Source organism: Anolis carolinensis, chromosome 5 (genome assembly GCF_035594765.1).
Source record: "Anolis carolinensis isolate JA03-04 chromosome 5, rAnoCar3.1.pri, whole genome shotgun sequence".
Classification (NCBI taxonomy): domain Eukaryota; kingdom Metazoa; phylum Chordata; class Lepidosauria; order Squamata; family Dactyloidae; genus Anolis; species Anolis carolinensis.
In genome coordinates this window covers 81,861,304-81,879,273 of record NC_085845.1, presented here as the reverse complement: position 1 = coordinate 81,879,273, position 17,970 = coordinate 81,861,304, and the positions used below count along the sequence as shown (strand labels likewise).

The following is a 17,970-nucleotide window of genomic DNA, read 5'->3' as shown; positions in this document are numbered from 1 at the left end:
AGATCCCATCTCAAATCCCCACCAGCTTATTTGTGGTGATGGGACCTAAAGGAGGGCTTCTCCTGCCAACTTCATGGCCCAAGTAGTCTCCTATAGAGCAGTGGTTCTCAACCTTGCGTCCCCAGATGTTTTTGGCCTACAACTCCCAGAAATCACAGCCAGTTTACCAGCTGTTAGGATTTCTGTGAGTTGAATGCCAAAAACATCTGGGGACCCCAGGTTGAGAACCACTGCTTTGGGTGATGTGATCTCTCAGATAGTCTGGATCTAGCTGTCAAAATAGCCCCAGATACCCAACCATGAATCCAAAACACCCACCAGCATAATTTATCTCCTTTTCTGGTACATTTCAGGGTGAGGAGAAGTTCACCTCCTTCCCCACCAACAACAAGAAACTCCAGTGTCTTCTTGTTATGAAACAGTCTACTTCAGAACTAGCAAAAATATGGAGTAATTTTGCTCATACCCCTTAGGATGCTTTGTCAGGGGACTGGAACTAAGTTGGGGGGGGGGGGGGAATTAAGAAATGGCTCTTAGGTGCCACAAAAACCCACAAGCTGCTTAGAGACTACACCTTTCCCCACCCTGAAGGAAAATAATACAAAAAGGTATATGCATTCCAAATTGTTCCAATTATTAACGGGAGTCTCTTAGGATGCAATACAGTGTATCTCATGATTGCTGTGTCCTCAAATGGCCCTCATAGCAAGTCAGGTATTAGTGTTCTCTCCCAAGCACACCATGGTATATCATTGGAGACAAATCACCATAGATACAAGCAATAAATAACCATTTTTGCTGTGCTTTCCAGCTGGGAAATATAGTCAGGCTAAGAAGCTCCGCTGCCCAACACTGTTTCTCTTGTTTACCTTATTGAACAAATGGGTTAAGCAAAGCAAATAAAGGAGAAAGCGATTCTGCCTGGAAGAGAAATGGGCAGAAAATTCCTTTTAGAAATGTCAGGCTCTGTCATTCATATTAGTCTAAAGGAAATGTTGTTATTCCCCCTTCATGAAATAAAAAAGGTAAGTAGGCTAGGAGGCTATACTCGAATAAGGAAAAAAGTATACAATGTATTGGCGAAGGCTTTCATGGCTGGAATCACTGGGTTGCTGCAAGTCTTTTGGGCTGTATGGCCATGTTCCAGAAGCTTTCTTTCCTGACGTTTCACCCACATCTGTGGCAGGCATCCTCAGAGGTTGTGAGGTAACCTTTAAGGATGCCTGCCACAGATATGGGTGAAACGTCAGGAGAGAAAGCTTCTGGAACATGGCCATACAGCCCGAAAGACACTCAGCAACCCAAAAAGTATACAGTGAATGTGAACTTTCCTTAACCTTCCACTTCCCAGATGTTTTGGACTACAACTCTCATTGTCCCTGGCCACAACGGCATGATTCATTTTCTTAGGGTGCCTTATTTTAATTGTACTGTTTTCAAGCTTCTTTCTGTCCTTTTAACAATGAAGTATTTGTTGTTTTCACATGCCCTCAACAGCGTAGACCATGTTTACCCAGAACTTGGTTCTACACATTTGTTTCCTTCAGGCTGATAAAAAGAGTGTAACTTTGCCATTGAAATCAATGGTTTTCTAAAGCATTTAACTTTGAATGGTCTGTTCCTGGACTGTCTTTGTGATCTTTATCACTAACCTAGAGCTTGTGTTTTGTTTTTGTTTTGTTTATACCATTATTTATACCATTATTTTCTCTCTCTTAACAGAAACTTACCATTCATCTTTCTGCACCACTTGCTGAAGATTTGGACATCACAATTCAGTAGACGATTCAAGAAATCAAATTGTGGGTTGTGTGATTTAAACACTAATTTTGGGCATCTTTATCTAAGTCTGATGGGCATCTTTTTGGGTATCTTTATCTTTAAAATTCTGTTGCATATCTTGTGAATGATCGTCCTTCTGGAAAATGAAATAAAGTAGTAGCTTGTACTTAAAAGTGTCAAATTATTTTCAGTTACGATATATGTCTGAATTTTTAGATAATTAAATAGGCAAAAGACAACTTAACATTGCTATATCTGTACCATTAAGCCCTTTAGATCTAGTAATATTATAATAGCCAGATCAACTTTCATCCATAATGTTAAAATGGCTGCCTGCCCAAGAAGATTGGAAACACCCACTTTAAAAGATTCACTTCTCTGTTACCAAACAGGATTCACTTTAGATTCATTCAAGCCTGGGACTCTTTTCTGAATGCTACAGTTCACAAATGCTGAATATAATCTTAGTTTAAAATATTAAGGTAATCTAAAATCAGTCACCTTTTTGAAAAAAAAACCATTGTTCTACAGACCTATAGGAATGGTTTTTAAAAGGTAGGTTAATCTATGCCACATTGCATTAAAAAAGAGTGCCATCTTCTTAACAAAATTTAAGTGCTATATATTTTAAAATGTTTAATTTAAGTTGCATCTTAAATTATTTACTTGGCTCCCTAATTAGTGGGTGAGTCTTAATGTGCCTACCTTATTTCTTCTCTGTGTGGGTTTATGGTTTTTCCTTTCATGTCAGGCAGCTTGCTAGAAGCACCTAAATGAGAACTCAACAAGGAATTGGGCCACATTATGCTCATTCAGAATATCAGATGTTCATATAGACTGTTTCTTGTAAGTGTGTGCATGTGTGTCTTCAAGTCACCTGTTGATTTAAGGGGTTTTTTCATGACAGGAGCAATTTGAAAAACTGCAAGTCGCTTCTAGTGTGAGAGAATTGGCAGTCTGCAAGGACGTTGCCCAGGAGATGCCCATACGTTTGATGTTTTACCATCCTTGTGGGAGCTTCTCTCATGTCCCCGCATGGGGAGCTGGAGCTGACAGAAGGAGCTCATCCTTAATATTTTAAACTGCCGACCTGTCAGTCAGCAGTTCTGCTGGCACAAGGGTTTAACCCACTGTGTCATCAAAGGCTCTAACTTGACTTGTGGTGATCCCATGAATTTCATATGTGAGGAATACTCGGAGATAGTTTTGCCAGTTCTTTTCTCTGAAATATAACCTGTAGCACCTGGTATTCATTGGCAGTCTCCTATCAAAGTACGGACAAGGGACTTCATCAGACGGTCTTCAGGCCCTGTTTCCATGCGTTTGGAAAGCGAAACCAAACAAGAGTCCCACAGAGGTCAAGATACTTCCAGTTGATCTCTGTGGCACTCTGTTTCCCAAGAACATGGAAACAGAGCCAGAAGATCTCTATCAGGAGTTAGATGTCAATTGATTCCTGATAGAAAAAGATGAGGTAAAGCGGAGGAAAGACGGGGGAAGATGGTGAAAGGATGTGGGATCCCAGAAGATGGGAAAAGACAGGAGAGAAATGGGGTAATACATTTCTCTCCGCCTTCCTCCTGACTGTCTGATGAATAAATAATAAATAATAATAAATACTTTATAGACCACCCTCTCTCCCCGAGGGGACTCAGGGCGGGTTAAATACAAAAAGGCAAACATTCAATGCCATAATCAGAGTCACACACATCAAAATAATACAAAATAATATCAATAACCTTAAAACTAAGGAAAAAATTGAAATTGAAATTAAAAAAAAGAAAAATACAAGCACTTTAATAGAATATAATTACACTAATAAAACACACTAAAAGCTTTCACCTTATTGTGATTTAAAATATGCTGTAGCAGCCATAAAGTGCAAATAATTAGTCAGTGTTCCATTGAAATTGATTTATAGTGTGTTAGTTCTCCTCCTCTCCATATGCTAAGGTACATAAGTGTGTTTTCAGAAGTTTTCTGAAGGAGAGGAGAATAGGAGCCACTTATATTTCTTTGGGAAGGGCGTTCCAGAGGTGGGGAACGATCACTGAGAAGGTCCCCTCTCTTGTTCCCACCAACCATGCTTGTGACTGGTGGGACTGAGAGCAAGGCCTCCTCCACTGACCACAGTGCATGAAATGGTCTATATAGGGAGACATGGTTAGACAAGTAGCCTGGACCCGAGCACTTTGTATTTAGCCTGGAAGCAGACCGTCAGCCACTGGAGCTGCCGTGACATTGGAGTGGTTTTCTCCCGATACGGAGCCCCAGTTAGTAATCTAACTGCCGATCTCTGAACTAACTGTAGCTTCCAAGCTATCTTCAAAGGCAGCCCCACATGCCTGGGATGTGACTAAGACATGGATTACCATGGCCAAGTCAGGCGTTTTAAGGTATGGTCACAGCTGGCGCACAAGTTTTTATTGTGCAAAGGCATTCTTGGCCACCACCGACACTCTGATCTGCCTTCTGACCGACAGGAGTACCTCTGTCTTGTCTGGATTTAGTTTCAGCTTGTTGGCCCTCATCCAATCCATTACTGATGACAGGCACTGGTTCAGGGCCAGAATGCTATCCTTGGCTTTTGGTAGAAAGGAGTAATAGAGTTGCATGTCACCTGTGTAAATTTGACACTGAACTCCAAAACTCTGGATAGTCTCTCCCAGCGGTTTCATGAAAATGTTAAGCAGCATGGGGGTGAAGTGATTAGTTTCCATTTGGTACCTTTAATGTATTTACACAACAGACTCTTCAACAAAATATACATGTGGCTGACATCAACTACAATGCCATTAGGTAAGGTAAAAGTTTCCCCCTAATATTAGTTAGTTGTGTCCGACTCTGGAGATTGGGGCTCATCTCCATGTCTAAGCCAAAGAGCCAGTGTTGTCCATAGACACCACCAAAGTCATGTGGTTGGCATGACTGCATGGAGCACCATTACTTTCCTGCCGGAGTGGTAAATAAATGATATGATTTTAAACAATTGATTTTAAAGTGGAAATAACTGATTTTAGTGTTTATCTATAGGTAAAGGTAAAGGTTTCCCCTGACGTTAAGTCTAGTCGTGACCGACTCTGGGGGTTGGTGCTCATCTCCATTTCTAAGCCGAAGAGCTGGCGTTGTCCGTAGACATCTCCAGGTCATGTGGCTGGCATGACTGCATGGAGCGCCGTTACCTTCCAACCGGAGCAGTACCTATTGATCTATTCACATTGGCATGTTTTCAAACTGCTAGGTTGGCAGGAGCTGGGGTTAACAGCGGGCACTCATTCCGCTCCCAGGATTTGAACTTGGGACCTTTTGGTCTGCAAGTTCAGCAGCTCAGCGCTTTAACACACTGTACCACCAGGGGCCACAGTGTTTATGTATATTTATAGTTTATTTTATGTTCTGGCATTGAATGTTTGCTGTATATATGTTGTGCTTCGTCCTAAGTCCCCTCCGGGGTGAGAAGGGTGGAATAGAAATGCTTTAAATAAATAATAATAAATAAATATAAATAAATAAATCAACTTTATTTATATCCCGCCACCATCTCCCCGAAGGGATTCAGGGTGACCTAGAAGGCACTCCAGGGTGCACATATAACATACAACAGGCAAAAAGGTACAAAAGTATAAAACAAGTCACATAAAATTATAACAACAACCCCCGTCAACACATATAGCATAAAATAAAAATAGTACCATTTTAAAATAACAGTAGATAAAACTAGTTAAAGGTAAAAGAGTAAAGGTAAAGGTTTTCCCCTGACGTTAAGTCCAGTCATGTCTGACTTTGGGGGTTGGTGCTCATCTCCATTTCTAAGCCAAAGAGCCGGCATTGTCCGTAGACACCTCCAAGGTCATGTGGCTGGCATGACTGCATGGAGTGCCGTTACCTTCCTGCCGGAGCGGTACCTATTGATCTACTCACATTTGCATGTTTTCGAACGGCTGGGTTGGCAGAAGCTGGAGCTAACAGCGGCCACTCACGCCACTCCTGGAGTTTGAACCTGGGACCTTTCGGTCTGCAAGTTCAGCAGCTCAGTGCTTTAACACACTTCACCACCGGGGCTCCGTAGATAAAACTAACTGCCGTCAATTCACAAAGTGCCAAGTATCAGCTTCATATGGGCCCATTCAGCCTACTCAAGGGTACCTATTGAGCTACTCATATTTGCATGTTTTTGAACTGCTAGGTTGGCAGAAGCTGGGCCTAACAGCGGAAGCTCATCCCACTCCCTGGATTCGAACCTCCAACCTTTTGGTCAGCAAGTTCAGCAGCTCACCGGTTTAACCCACTGTGCCACTGGGGCTCCTTTGTGCCATTATGTGCCTTTAAACACAAGTTTTCTTGATATAGGAGGTGGAAATTTCATTTTAGAAAAGAACAGAGCCATTCATCTGTATCTTTTGTTGGAACTGCTTCTGTCAGTGGAAATGGAGGTGGGGAGGTGGTTCTTCTGTGTCCTTCACTAAATCAACTCAGGGAGAGGAAAATATTTCCAGGGAGAAAGAAAACTGCACATAGTATAATCAAGCATCTGCTAGCGCAGTGTTGGATGCAAGCCATTGTGTATGTGGAAGCATTTTGTAACTCCCATGCAAACAAATGAAAAACAATAACAAAAGATCTAAGCTGTTGGCAGAGATTTCCCTTCATAATGAACTCAGTATCCTAGATGAGGTGGGTTTTTTTTCCCCTCTTAGTTACAGAATAGCCTGGAAATTATAGCCGCAAAAATCCCTCCCCTTTTTTCTTAGATATGCTTTTCCACGAACTGTAAGCTATTCTGTGAAGCCGCCCTGAGTCCTCCCCTGGGGGTGAGAAGGACGGGATACAAATATATGAAATATTCTCTTTCCTGTTTATTCTGCTAAGACTGCATTGTTCCAAACTGTGTGCCTCCCCTTCTCATTGTCATTTCCAGCCCCACCCGCATGAAAACATGTCCACATTTGTCAGTCATTTCACATTCATTACTGAATGAGTTGCTGAACTTGCGGACCAAAAGGTCCCAGGTTCAAATCCCAGGAGTGGAATGAGCGCCCGCTGTTAGCCCCAGCTCCTGCCAACCTAGCAGTTTGAAAACATGCAAATGTGAGTAGATCAATAGGTACCACTCCAGCGGGAAGGTAACGGCGCTCCATACAGTCATGCCAGCCACATGACCTTGGAGGTGTCTACGGACAACGCTGGCTCTTTGGCTTAGAAATGGAGATGAGCACCAACCCCCAGAGTCGGTCACGACTGGACTTAGCATCAGGGGAAAACCTTTACCTTAGGGACACTTCTCTGATTAAGTATCAGTCACCACTGTTCAGAACATGTCTTTGAAATGAAACGTGCAAAAATGAGGAAATGGGAAAATATTCATGTGAATGAAATTCAATTTTCCAGACTGTGCAATGCTGGGTGAATGAGTTTTCTTGCTCTGTTATTAACACATTTGTCAGCACTACAATGGGAGATGGGGGCCAATGAAAGAAATATTTCCAAATTCTGTTTTAACAGAGAAGGCGCAATTCTTCCCCATTCTACTTTACACAGTATTTTCTAACCTAAATTTTTCAAATTCTAATTATAATGAGCTTCCTTTAACCAGTGGCCCTCAATATTAAGGTGTTTTATTTTATGTTGCGGTTGTGGACCCCCCTCCTCCAAATAACTATAATAATCAAAATGTTGCAGTGAAGGAAAAGAGACCAAAGGGGCAATAGAGACCAAAAGGCTATCCTAGCTAAACTTGTTTACTCAGAAAAAGTCCAACTGAGTTTAAGGGGATTTGCAGTTCTAAAATGCTATGGACATAACACATTCAAGACATGGTTTTATGGGGTTTTTTTTTGCTAAAGCAAAGGAGAAAGAACTGGATGGAGGTCTAGAGGAGGGAGGGAGGAGAAAGATGTTGCAGTATCTAGAAGACGTGGGATTGAGGGAATTAAAAGGAGAAAGTTATTTAATTTTCTGGAGGGAGAAGGGAAAGAGGACAAGAGAGACAATGGAAGGTGGGAGAAGATTTATCTAGGCAGGCATTTCAAGGAGAAGAGAAAAAGAAACAAGGGGAAGGGGAAGAGAAAGAGAAGATACAGTATTTAGAAATGGTGATGGAAGGGAAAGAAGAAGAAAAAGATGATAACAAAGAAAGAAAAGATAAGCCAAGATTTAAAAGCTAAGGAAATCAAGTGACTAAGCAGAACTGAAGATGATAGTGTAGCACTGCCTCCTGCAGCGATTTCAGTTCTGACCGTGGTCTGAGAGTCTATGCCCAGTGACCTTCTGCCAGGGCCGGTCGGAGATAAATTTAAATATTAAGCGGGGGCGCTGAAAAGCGCCCCCCACCGGCCCCGCCTCCTGAGCCCTGGCCCCGCCTCCCACCCAGCGTGCCCTGGCCCCGCCTCCCACGCTGCGTGGGAGGCGGGGCCAGGGCACGCTGGGTGGGAGGCGGGGCCAGGGTTGGCCCCGCCTCCCATGTTATTCGCCCTGGCCCCGCCTCCCACACAGGGTGGGAGGCGCGGCCAGGGTTGGAAAGAGGGAGGCTTCGCCGCCCGGGGAGAGGAGGAAGGGATCCCTCCTCCCCTCCCCGGGTGGCGAAAGAGGGAGGCTTCGCCGCCCAGGGAGGCGAAAGAGGGAGGCTTCGCCGCCCGGGGAGGGGAGGAGGGGATCCTTCCTCCCCTCCCCGGGCGGCGAAAGAGCGAGGCTTCGCTGCCCGGGGAGGGGAGGAGGGGATCCTTCCTCCCCGGGCGGCGAAAGAGAGAGGCTTCGCCGCCCGGGGAGGGGAGGAGGGGATCCTTCCTCCCCTCCCCGGGCGGCGAAAGAGGGAGGCTTCGCCACCCGGGGAGAGGAGGAAGGGATCCCTCCTCCCCTCCCCGGGCGGCAAAAGAGGGAGGCTTCACCGCCCAGGGAGGCGAAAGAGGGAGGCTTCGCCGCCCGGGGAGGGGAGGAGGGGATCCTTCCTCCCCTCCCCGGGCGGCGAAAGAGGGAGGCTTCGCCGCCCGGGGAGAGGAGGAAGGGATCCCTCCTCCCCTCCCCGGGCGGCGAAAGAGGGAGGCTTCGCCGCCCAGGGAGGCGAAAGAGAGAGGCTTCGCCGCCCGGGGAGGGTAGGATGGGATCCCTCCTCCCCTTCCCGGGCGGCGAAAGAGGGAGCCACAAGGCCAGGGCGCACTGGTCGGGCGGCGGGGCACCGTCAGAGCGGTGCCCCGCCTCCCGCCCAGCCTGACGGCGCCCCCCGGGACCTGCGCCCGAGGCCGCGGCGTCACGTGGCCTCAATGGTGGGGCCGGCCCTGCCTTCTGCTAAACCAGGTCAGCCAGAATGTAGAAGGTAGGATGGGGAAGGCTGAAATGTAGTTGAAAGCATCGGTGGCAAGATAAGCAAAATCACAATCTAGCAATCCTACAGTAACATATATAGCAAATCCTTTGGTGAGGAATACTTAAGCTGCTCAATATTTTCCAGTGCTGACTACTTTCTCTCAGGTGCCAGCTCTGGATTTCCCCTAATGTTAAGTCCAGTCGTGTCCGACTCTGGGGGCTGGTACTCATCTCCATTTCTAAGCTGAAGAGTCAGTGTTGTCCGTAGACACCTCCAAGGTCATGTGGCTGGCATGACTGCATGGAGCACCGGTACCTTCCTGCTGGAGTGGTACCTATTGATCTACTCACATTTGCATTTTTTCAAACTGCTAGGTTGGCAGAAACTGGGGCTTCCCGGATTTGAACCGCTAACCTTTTGGTCAGCAAGTTCAGCAGCTCAGCAGTTTGATCTGCTCTGCCACCAGAGGCTCCTACAAGCCTAAAGAGAAAGCTTTTTAGTGGCTACGCAACAGATTGCAAAAATATTAAAATGCAGTGTTTCTTCTCTTGTCTGACACCAGCAATTGAGACAATGTACCATTCACAGGAACAGGAGACATGCCTCCAGCAGAATTAGACAGAATTCTCAAGGTCTAGCAGTCAGATTTATTTTTAAGGCATTTTTTTCTGCATCAACCATATTCACAAGATTTTACCTAAATGCTTTGCTCAAGACAAAAAGGCATTGCTTGTCAGGAGGAAATGAGCACCCCAATGGAGTCTCCACTTTGAGCCAGTCATGGGAAGCTTTTAGAAGCTTTGTTTGACGACGCTTGTCTTTGAAAAAGCCATAATTACAGAAGGCTTGAAATAAAAATAAAATAAAAGGGGAGATTAAATGCATTTCTATTCATTTTCAAAGAGGTGGAAAAAAACTTAGAATATAGGTTCTCACTATCCCAATGGGGTAATTGCTTTTGTAGAGCGATTGTCTCAATGTTTTTTGAACACGATGTGAAGAAAAAGAAACATTTCTGTGCAGTCAAAGCCATGGCTCATGGTTACAGTTATAATGAAGGGCAACCTGACAGAGGAGAAGAACAAGGGTTTTCTGCTTCTTGTATCATTGTTAGTGTGAAAACATGAAGAAATTGTGCCATTTCTCTCTCCACCTTACCAATTAGTTTAATACATCAGTTCTCAAAGTGTGTGCCGCAAGGCTCTTGGGGCTCCATGAAGCATTTCCCTCTGCCTCCCCCTCCAAGCTTTCCATCCTCTTTCCTGTTTCTCCCTTTTCCCCGACTCCCTCACTTCAAAAAGCCTTCTCAACTTGCCTCCCTTGCCACAAAAAGCCTTTTCCCTTGCCCCCAAAAGCCTTTTCTCCTGCCTCCTTTGCCAAGAACCTCTTCCCTACCTCCCTTGACACCGAAAGCCTTTTTCTCTCCCCTCTCCACAAAAATATTTTTCCTCAGTTCCCTCACCCCAAAAGTCCTTTTTCCTTAACTTCCTTCACCACCAAAAGCCTTTTTTCCTTGCCTCCCTTGCTGACCAGATCCTTTCCCCTTCGCCTTCAAAAATCCTATTTCTTTCCTATTACTCAGTGGGTGCTTTAATTGTGCTTTTCCTGCACAGAAAGGGGTTGGACAGTGGTTGCAATTATTATTATTATTATTATTATTATTATTATTATTATTATTATTATTACAAAGGCTGGGGTGGTCATCTGTTGCGGGTTGGACTGGATGGCCCCTGGGGTCCTCCACTGAAATACTGTTAAGTTTATGTTGGGCATGCCTATTTACTTGAATTTAATGTGCATCCTTTTTGGCTTAATTGCTCAGCCAAAATTGAGATGCACATTAGATTTGATGACGCATTACAATCGCATGCCAAAAGCTGCCTTTGCCTGTCCATCAGGCTGAGAATAGCAAACTCACCAGTTCCCCCCAATGGTGGAGCAGGGGCTTCCCTTTCCGAACCATTTCTCCTTCATCCCCCAAGTTGGGAAACAGAAAAGAAATGGAGCTGCTTTCCTCCCTGGCTATTTCTCCTCTGGGTTGCTGTGAGTCTTTCAGGCTGAATGGCCATGTTCCAGAAGCTTTCTCTCCTGACGTTTCGCCCACATCTGTGGCAGGCATCCTCAGAGGTTGTGAGGTATGTTGGAAACTAGGCAAAGGAAATGTATATATCTGTGTAAGGTCCAGGGTGGGAGAAAGAACTCTTGCCTATTGGAGGCAGGTGTGGATGTTGTAATTAATCACCTTGATTAGCTTTTGATGGCCCTGTGGCCTCAAGGCCTGGCTTCTTCCTGTCTGGGAGAATCCTTTGTTTGGAGGTGTTAGCTGTTCCTGGTATTTTCATGTCTGGAATTTTCAGAGTGTTGTTATGTTGTTATTTATTTCCTGTTCTGGTTTTAGAGTTCTTTTAATACTGGTAGCCAGATTTTGTTCATTTTCATGATTTCCTCCTTTCTGTTGAAATTGTCCACATGCTTGTGGATTTCAATAGCTTCTCTGTGTAGTCTGACGATAGTTGTTAAAGTGCTCCAGCATTTCAGTGTTCTCAAATAATATGCCGTGTCCAGGTTGGTTCATCAAGTGCTCTGCTATGGCTGATATCTCTGGTTGAGTTAGTCTACAGTGCTTTTCATGTTCCTTGATTCGTGTTTGGGCAATGCTGTGTTTGGTGGTCCCTATGTAGACTTGTCCATAGCTGCATGGTATACAGTAGACTCCTGCAGAGGTGAGAGGTATCCTCTTGTCCTTTGCTGAATGTAGCATTTGTTGGATTTTCTTAGTGGGTCTGTAGATAGTTTGTTTGTAGGTTATGTTTCTTCATCAGCTTCCCTATGCAATCAGTGGTTCCCTTGTTGTATGGTAAGAACACTTTTTCTATGGGTGGATCTTTGTCTTTTCTCTCATGGCTTGTTCTTGGCCTTGCAGCTCTTGCCCTGAACTGAACTGCCTTACTGAACTCTTCAGGCAGTAGCAGGAATACATTAATGGACACTGTGCAGATTTTTTTTCTCTACCTCGTCTCATTGATTGTGTGCCCGAAATTACAAGCAGTATTCCCGGGAAAAACATTGTTAGTGTTATGATGTGCATTTAGGTCAACTCCAAAGTAGGGCAACCCTGTCACAAAGTTTTCAGGGCAAGATTTATTCATTGCCTTCCTCTAAGACAGTGGTTCTCAACCTGGGGTCCCAGATGTTTTTGGCCTACAACTCCCAGAAAACCCAGCCAGTTTACCAGTTGTTAGGATTTCTGGGAGTCGAGGGCCAAAAACATCTGGGGACCCCAGGTTGAGAACCACTGCTCTAAGACTAAGAGTGAGAGTAATCCAAGGTTGGTTTCAAGGCTCTGGTGAGGATTTGAACCTTAGTTTCCTGTAGTTCTAACCCAACACTCGAACCATTATGCTTTTGCACTATGTTACTATAAACCATTTTAAATGTTAACTGCCATTCCCAGAGTTCAGAAAGGAAGAATACAGGAATAATGACGAACTTGCCCTCCGGAATTACCCTCAGAATTAGGAGAACTGCTATACAAAGAAAGTTTACAACACTTGAGACCTTTGACATAACAACAATGTGAGAAATTGGGATATAACAGAAATATTCGAGAAGGAGAAACTTTGCTCCCTCTCACATGATACTAGACCCATGCAACACGATGAAGCATAATTATAAGAGATTCTGGGAAGTTAGAACAAGATTTACATATTTATATTTATATCATAGTTCAGGCTTTGCATACTGCATGATTAAATCATGGAATCTGATACTGTGTTTGCCAGCTTGGAGAGTTTCAAAGGGTTGTGAATGCTTGTGCATGAAAGAGTAACTTATGGTGTCTATATATTATTTCAAGTATTGCAGGCAGTTTGTCTCTGAAATGAAAGAAGGATAAAGGACCTATAGAAAAGAAAGACATGGAAGGAATAAAAAGGAAGTTTGATATTGGCTGAATGGGATGTATCTGAATACCAGTTGTAAGAAACCTGGAGAAAGACTGGGTTATTGGGGTTAATATTGGGTCTGCAGACTTCTGGTTGGCATGTATGGAAACAGAATACAGAACTAGGTGACCCTTTGGCCTCATCCAGTAAAGCTCTCCTTTATTTACAAAGTGTCTAACATGTCTTGAATGCTACAAGGATTTTTGTTTTTAAGAAAGAGACAGGTCATACCATCAGAGTGACACTCTACAAGAGACAGCACAGAAAGAAAATGTATAAGGAGAAGCGGATAACAAGCAAACATAAATGCCAAAACATTTAGCTGCATAATGACCAGGGACTTGATCACACACAATAAAATCAGTGTTTCTACACATTTACGAAACGGCTACTGACAGAGTCCATCACATGATGCAAGCTCGTACTGTGGGTTCCCGGTATTTCCAGGTGTTTTTTTTCACAACTTGTTTTTCAATTCTCCGCATAGAGTAAAAACACCCAATTTACCATGTGAATTCCGCCTTGCCCGCTTGTAAGCATTGCAATGACGTCATCCTGGAGGGAGGAGCTGAGATGGGCAGTATTGACTCCTTTCTTCTACCATTACTGTTTTGAGATCGAGGAGGAAGGAATGGCAAACGTAAAATAAATAGACTTGCCTTTTAAATTGAGAGCTATCTGTACTTATAAAAAGAAATTTATACAGGGGAGGAGACAGTGGAAGGTGAAATATGTTTCCCGTGTGATGGGAAGGCAAACAGATAATTAGAAAAGGAAGCTGAAAGAGGGAAAGATGGGGTAGGAGAATCATCCATTTAATTTCAAAATGGGGTTTTGCAAAACTTAAAGGAAAAACAATGATCCCAAATGCTTTACTTACCCCATGGGATGAAATCCCAGATTGAATGGTGATGGAGGAGATGTTCCAGGAAAGGATAAGCTAAATTGCAGTAAAGCCCAGCCAAACTAATGAATCAAAACATGCCTTCTCTTCCTTTCCTCGGCTGCAGCCACATAGCTATGGTAGTTAAATGGATATTAGTTTCTAGAGACAAAGCTTCAGATGGCAGCTGGAATGGGATTTCACTTTGTGTGTAAGAAGGTCCTGTTAAAATGGCAACTTAGGACAACTTGATACTTACGTTAGTAACAAATATAAAATGAAAGCATGTAAAAGCAAGAATTGCCATCAGATTGGAAAAAAATCAATTTATATCCCCATACCAAAAATTGCTAAAGAATGCTCAAACTGTCGTACAGTGGAACTTATTTCACATGCCAGTAAGGTAATGCTAAATATCCTGCAAGGCAGACTCCAGCAATACATGGAGTGAGAACTGCCAAATGTACAAGCTGGGTTTAGAAAAGGCAGAGGAATGAGAGACCAAATTGCCAATATCTGCTGAATAATGGAAGAAGGTAGGGAGCAGGCATGTAGCCGGGGGGGGGGGGGCTTGAGGGGCTTCAGCCCCCCCCCCCCCCCCCGAAATTCTCAGGGTGTTCAGCAAGAAGGCTTTACATTTATTATTTAAACTGTTATGTTTATTCATATCATGATCGGATCACCATGATCAATATATCCCATATGCATGGGGGTATTGGGATAACGATACAAAAGGTTTGCTAGGGCAACTCCTCTCTCACTCATACTCAGCCCCATCCCCCCGAACCAAAATCCCAGCCCCTCCCGAACCAAAATCCTGGCTACGGGTCTGGTAGGGAGTTTCAGGAAAACATCTATTTCTGTTTTATTGACTATTCTAAAGCCTTTTACTGTGTTGATCATAATAAATTGTGGCAAGTTCTTGGTGGTATGGGGATACCAAGTCACCTTGTCGGAGAAATCTGTATAATGACCAAGTAGCAACAGTAAGAACAGACCACGGAACAACAGACTGGTTCAAGATTGGGAAAGGAGTACGGCAGGGCGGTATACAACTTGTATATTCAAGTTGCATACAGAACACATCATGTGACGTGCAGGGCTTGAGGAATCCAAGGCTGGAGTTAAAATTGCTGGAAGAAACATTAACAACCTCAGATATGCAGATGATACCACTTTGATGGCTGAAAGTGAGGAGGAGCTGAGGAGCCTTATCCCCAAGTTGAAAGAAGAAAGTGCAAAAGCTGGGTTGCAGTTAAAAATAAAAAACCAAGATTATGGCATCCAGACTGATTGATAACTAGTAAATAGAGAGAGAAAATATGGAGGCAGTGACAGACTTTGTATTTCTAGGCGCAAAGATTACTGCAGACACAGACTGCAGCCAGGAAATCAGAAGACGTTTACTTCTTGGGAGGAGAGCAATGACCAATCTCAATAAAATAGTGAAGAGTAGAGACATCACACTGTCAACGAAGGTCCGCATAGTTAAAGCAATGGTATTCCCTGTAGTAACCTATGGATGCAAGAGCTGGACCATAAGGAAGGCTGAGCAAAGGAAGATAGATACTTTTGAACTGTGGTGTTGGAGGAAAATTCTGAGAGTACCTTGGACCGCAAGAAGATCCAGCCAGTCCATCCTCCAGGAAATAATGCCAGACTGCTCACTGGAGGAAAGGATATTAGAGGGAAAGATGAAGTACTTTAGCCACACAATGAAGAGACAGGAAAGCTTGGAGAAGAGAATGCTACTGAGGAAAATGGAAGAAAAAAGGAATAGGGGCCAACCAAGGGCATGATGGATGGATGGATGGATGGATGGATGGATGGATGGATGGATGGATGGTATCCTTGAAATGACTGGCTTTTCCTTGAAGGAGCTGGGGGTGGTGACAGCCGACAGGGAGCTCCGTTGTGGGCTGGTCCATGAGGTCATAAAGAGTCGGAAGCAACTGAACAAATAAACAACAAAAAATGTAAATGCAAGCTATCACTTCCTATAAGGTGGAAGATGCCCCACAGAGAAAATGTGAAAGCACCTCAGACTCTGTTCCCTAACTTTTGGCTAATTGGTCCATCTAGAATCTTTATATTCTCTTTTAAAACTATTTACTTACCCCTCTTTTTCCACCCTGCTCCTCCACCACTAAATATACATGTCTGGCCCCTCCTCAGTTGGAGAGACATTACTCTTTACAAGCTTTGACAGGTATCTTAATTTATGTAAAACCTCATAGAGAGATCCCTAACTATCATAGCAGCTCATTTCCGAACAATTACATCCACTAATGAAACACCCAGGTGGCCACATAGATTATTAACACGATGGCTAATCTGCCTAATGAAGGAAATTGTTGGCCTGCAGCCTTAACACCCAAGTTCTACATGCTCTCTCGCTAAAAGGAATCTATATCCAATAGTGTTGCTGCTGAAATTTCTCATTCTTGGTGAAGTGGAAAGCACACAGCAGAATCTGATTCCCAGTATTTGCATGAGCTAGCTCAGATAGTGGGATTTGGCACATTGCATCTCTTATCCAAGCATTTAAAAAGCTTCCCAGGTGGCCTTTGATGGCAGCAGAGTAAAGACACCATTGCTTTCTTAAGCAGGGCAATATCCATTATTAAGTAGAGAGACAGCCTGTCTTGGCAGCAAGTATAGAGCAATAATAAATGGTCGACTTTCTTCCTTATGTTTCCATTTTTACTATTTTTACTATTATAGTGGTGGTACAAATCATTTGGATTAATTGTAGTTTAGCATTGCTTTTCATGATTAATAGGTGTGATGTAAGTTGTGAGAAGAACTAGTGTGATGTAATGGTTTGACTGCTGGATTCCTTACTTAGGCAATCCCTTGTAGCTCGAGGATGATGGTCCTCCAAGTGTAGTGACTTGGCGGGGGATGCGTAGGTGGCTGTGGAGACCCACATGTTCTTCCGCAGTGAAGACATCACTTTCCAGACAGAAGGTGGTCCTGGTCAGGGTTGGCTTGACATGCCTTCCTCTGGCATGTTTCTCCCTTAAGCCCTCCATTCGTGCCTCTTTGAATTCTGCAGCACTGCTGGTCACAGCTGACCTCCAGTTAGAGCGCTTAAGGTCCAGGGCTTCCCAGTTTTTTGGTGTCTGTGGAACAATTTATAAGGTTGTCCATCTTTAAATCTCCTTTCCTGTCCACCAACATTATGTTTCCCATTCTTGAGTTGGAAGTATAGTAAATGCTTTGGGAGATAGTGATCGGGCATTTGGACAACGTGGCCAGTCCAGCAGAGTTGATGGTGTAGGAGCATCGCTTCATTACTGGTGGCCTTTGCTTCTTCCAGCACACTGACATTTGTCCGCCTGTCTTCCCAAGAGATTTGCAGGATTTTTCAGAGCCAACACTGATGGAATCTTTCCAGGAGTTGAGTGTGACGTCTATAGAGAGTCCATGTTTTGTAGGCGTATAGCAGGGTTGGGAGAACAATAACTTTATATACAAGTACCTTGGTATCCCTACGCATGTCCCGATCCTCAAACACCCTTTACTTCATTCAAAGAAATGCTGCACATGCAGAGCTCAGACGATATTGACTTTTGTAGAGAGGTGGCTACCAAGGTAGCGGAAATTGTCAACATTTTCTAATTTTACACCATTAAGCTGTATTCCTGGCATTGCAGAGGGATTGGCTAATGACTGTTGGAAGAACACTTTGGTTTTCTCGATGTTCAATGTGAGGCCGAACTTCTCGTATGCTTCTGCAAAGCTGTTTAGAGTGGGTGATAGATCTTCTTCTGAATGCACACAGACTATGTTATCTTCAGCATATTGGAGTTCTGCAACAGATGTTGGCATGACCTCGGTTTTGGCCTTCAATATGCTTTGGAGACCAAGGTTCAAATCCCTGTTTGGTCACTGAAACCCATCGGATGACCATGAGCAAGTCACCCTCTTTCTGCTCCCCAGAGCAAGGTAAAGGCAAACTCAATCAGAACAAATCTTACCAAGAAAACCCAAGGTTCATGTCACAATCATCATAAGTAAAAAATGTCTTGATGGCACACAACAAGGCTATGGAAGGA

The 17,970-nt window shown here is 43.9% G+C and overlaps 1 protein-coding gene across 2 annotated transcripts in view; it reads left to right on the top strand.

The window, feature by feature from the left end:
- LOC100562683 (sucrase-isomaltase, intestinal) overlaps positions 1-1,955 on the top strand; it is an 89,581-nt gene extending 87,626 nt beyond the window's left edge. For both annotated transcript variants that reach the window (XM_062981688.1, XM_062981687.1), the window contains exon 18: positions 1,723-1,955. In XM_062981688.1, the coding sequence (XP_062837758.1) occupies positions 1,723-1,782 (60 nt within the window). In that variant the 3' untranslated portion in view covers positions 1,783-1,955. The remainder of the gene's footprint in view (positions 1-1,722) is intronic.
- Positions 1,956-17,970: the final 16,015 nt, after the last annotated feature.